The sequence below is a fragment of the Perkinsus marinus genome, assembly GCF_000006405.1.
Source record: "Perkinsus marinus ATCC 50983 genomic scaffold scf_1104296929318, whole genome shotgun sequence".
Lineage (NCBI taxonomy): Eukaryota > Perkinsozoa > Perkinsida > Perkinsidae > Perkinsus > Perkinsus marinus.
In genome coordinates, this window is record NW_003216498.1 from 151,748 (window position 1) to 155,276 (window position 3,529).

Consider the following 3,529-nt stretch of genomic DNA (forward strand, 5'->3'; position numbering starts at 1 on the left):
CGGAAAAGGTAGACTGGGAGAACGACGTGGTAGTAGCGCAGCAGGAGGTGAGCGCATCGGCCACGAAGAAGGTGCCGGGCGGTCGAAAGGTGACACGGGTAGAGCAGGCTTGATTCGAGGGGCTGGCGGCTTGCGTCCGTTACGGAACTCTCGTGCCACCGACGGCAGAATAGCTGGGGTCATTGCTCAGGGAGTAGAATAGGAGGAGAAAGAGTGTTAAACTGTACGTCGCAAGCCATCAATCACCTTCTCAATATGAAGAGGAAGAGTCAACGCGCAAAGGTGGGAAAGACATTCGAAAGAGAGATCAGAATAGACCATACGAAGATCATTACTGAGATCAATTATCGTCACCTAATGGGGACATATCTGCACCAAGATCTCGATGAGAAGTGCGGGAAAGGAAATCGGCGAGCGAATTACGATCGCTACTGATATGATGCGCACGAAGAACATAGCCACCAACTGGCCAAGCTGTGGAAAAATAGTGTAGCAACTGGCGAAGACGGTGAGACCCTGCTCTGTTGTTGTTGATAGCATGAACAGTGGGGGTGTTATCGCACAGGACCGTTATTGAGCTTGGAGAACGCTTCAAAGCATGACTCACACCCACCCCCGCTGCTAAAAGCTCCAAGGGACATATGTCTGCGCTTGAGATAGAGAAAAGGGATTGCAGACGAGCAATTACTTGAGGGAATTCGGTGTATTGCGCAGCGTACCATTGGAGGTCGCTTATGGCATCCGAATCGTCGAGGTCAAGAACAACGCCTCCTAGACCATGAAGGGAAGCATCTGACACGACAACAGTTACACCATGGCCAACGGGAGTTCCCATCCTAGTAGCTGAGAAGCCGTGATATTAGTGAGACTCTCACTGTGAGAGTTGGCCGTGAGAGAATGTCGATGAACAACTCCACTGCTGTTCTTGCAGCTCGACCAATTCGACAGTGCCGTAGACTGTTTTCTAATGGACGCTTGGATAGCATATAATGAGCCAAGTTGAAGTCGCAGCCGTGGTAGGATCTGGGTTGGCCATGTCAGTCTACCAATTAGTTTATCAAATGAGCTCGTGGGAATGGCAGAGACAGGGTGTAGGACTTGACTGAGTTGTTCCAGTAACCGCTGACGCTTATCGGACGACACTAGCACAGTGGATGTGCACAGATCTCACTGATAACCCAAGCTATGTGGAGTAGTACTGGCACGTAGTTTCTCGTAAGCCAACTCCAGACCGAGTGCTGCATATATCAATAAAATCTCGAGCAAAATTCGAGATGCACGAGAACGTGTGCTGATCCAACCTAGATCGTCGACATAAACGATACCGGCTCCATCGAAAGATTCCCGACAAACGAGTTTCTTGATAATTCTATGGACAGCGCCCAACAAGCGACACCACAATAATGGAGAGCTACGAAGACCGAAAGAGTAGACGGATATGCTAAGAGAGTATTCCGCCAACCTCGTTGAGTAAATACTTCCTGTCTTCGAGTGCCACAGGTACATGTCGGAAGGCTGCAGCAATATCGGTCTCGATCCAGACTAGGTCATCTGAAGTGTTTCGCAGCATAGCAGTCATATGATGTATCATCAAAGCAGCCGACATAAGTCCAGGCAGAGCAATAGTCTCCGTACACTTCAAACGCTCATTGACTCCCGATCTGCGAAGGTCATCAATGAGGCGGAGTTTACCAGACGGTTTAACCACACATGCTAGCTTTGTAAAGACAGAATCCGCTGGGGGAGTGTCAAGTCGCTGCATATGGTAATGAGACACTTCTGAATCCAAAGCCTCTCGGACTTGGTTAGCAAGGTTGTCGCACGACTGATAGTTCTGCTAAGGTTGTGCCGACCAGAGGTCTAAAGAAAAACCGGAATGTTTCGGACCTTGATCCGGTGGCCATAATCTCAAGGGTGAAATAGGATAGCGCATACCAATATTGCAACCATGCTGAATCTCATCGCAAATGAGAGTATCCTCGCGATCACCGGGTACGGAAAGATCACGTAGAAGAGCTCTGACCAGTTGTACACGCAAGGGGGACTCAGGAGCAGTATCAGCGGAGCAGCTGAGAAGTTGCGACCAATGGTAGGCGAGCCGAGAGGCAGCTGGGAGAACCTTATCCTTCAGCAAGGTCTGGAACTCTTTGTTGGTACCTTGAGTCGTACGATCTAAACTCAAGCATGATGTAAATGCAGTATTGAAGGGATCTGCATTCCGCAGAGAGTCAACTTCATGATCAAGAGCATCTCGTATGGGGCGTAACATAAGTATGGATGTAGATGGGTAGTTTGCGAACCAATGGCATAGCGAGGCCCGTGACGAACCATCGGTTAGCTGATCCATACAGTCTGTTTGGCGGTCAACCTCACTCATCCGTGCTAAGGAAGCATAGTAATCAAGTTGAGTTTGACGGAGATCGGTAGGGAGCTCTGTGTTGGGGAAGAGGCGGCATCAGAGGCCCTCTTCAAGAGGGCTCCTCGCCTTTCACGGGCATCTTGCGTACGATCACGACGAAGACGACGTAAGGCATTTCGTCGTTGAGTTATTACTGCTGATCGAGAGTGGTGCAAGCGATTGCAAGCCATGAGAACAAACCGAAAGAAGAAAAAAACTTCGGAGATGGTATAATTCATCAGGTGCCGCGGTTCATTCACTAGCGATGCTGTCGTGCGAGTAGAGTGCCTGTCCCCATCTCCTCGAGACTTTGACCGAACGGGTCATATGTGGTTGTTTGTTGTTGTGTTGGTGTTGTTGTAGTTTTTTTTGTGCTCTTCACTGTCATCAGTGTCTCTCCTATTCGACAAACTAGTACAATCACAGAGTGCGGTATTGACCGTCACTGTACGAGGGGAAGCATACCCTCTGGGGGAGAGAACTGTGGTGGTTGTGAGTCAGAGTACTTAGGTATCTTCTGTGTACTTCTCTGTGTGCGTTGTGTTCCTCTGTCGTCCAGGATTTCACTCTCGTCGATTCCTTGTAGGAATCACTAGCAAAACAGCAAACTTTTCTGTTTTAACTTCGCAGAATGATTGGGTGATTGCGACAATGGGGTCGTTCAATAAACCGATCTCGAAACTCGGAAACGTTTCCAGAATTGCTCATTACACTTATAATACGATGCCAGAATCGATTCTAAATTGACCCACAATAGATTCAATGAACATGGAGAATGTGCTGTAAGACACCATCGAGGCAGTCTTACGGCACATTAAGGAGGTCGGCTTATTAAGCCGACCCGCGTGGAGCCGATTAAGGAGATCCCTCTTAATAAGAGGGATCTCCTCTTCGACATCTGCTTGATCTGGAGCAGCCGAATCTTATGGATCCTCATGGCACCTTACGTAAGGATCTCAAGGAGATGACCCCTCACCTACGAAGTTACCTCACGTGAGAAGGCACCCTTGCGCGTTGTGGGATAAGGAACCTAACGGAGGGACCTCATGCTACCTCACCCCCACCTAATCGTATCACTGAGGCTAGGGTCTCATGGAAGCTTGTGACGAAAGGTGGCAATTTCGTGGCGAG

The 3,529-nt window shown here is 49.1% G+C and overlaps 1 protein-coding gene across 1 annotated transcript in view; it reads left to right on the plus strand.

Annotated features, from left to right (window-relative positions):
* Pmar_PMAR012378 (hypothetical protein) overlaps window positions 1–113 on the plus strand; it is a gene marked incomplete at both ends in the record, with an annotated part of 282 nt that extends 169 nt beyond the window's left edge. Inside the window, one exon of the mRNA XM_002787558.1 lies at window positions 1–113. Within this exon, the coding sequence (XP_002787604.1) occupies window positions 1–113 (113 nt within the window).
* Between the last annotated feature and the right edge of the window lie 3,416 nt (window positions 114–3,529).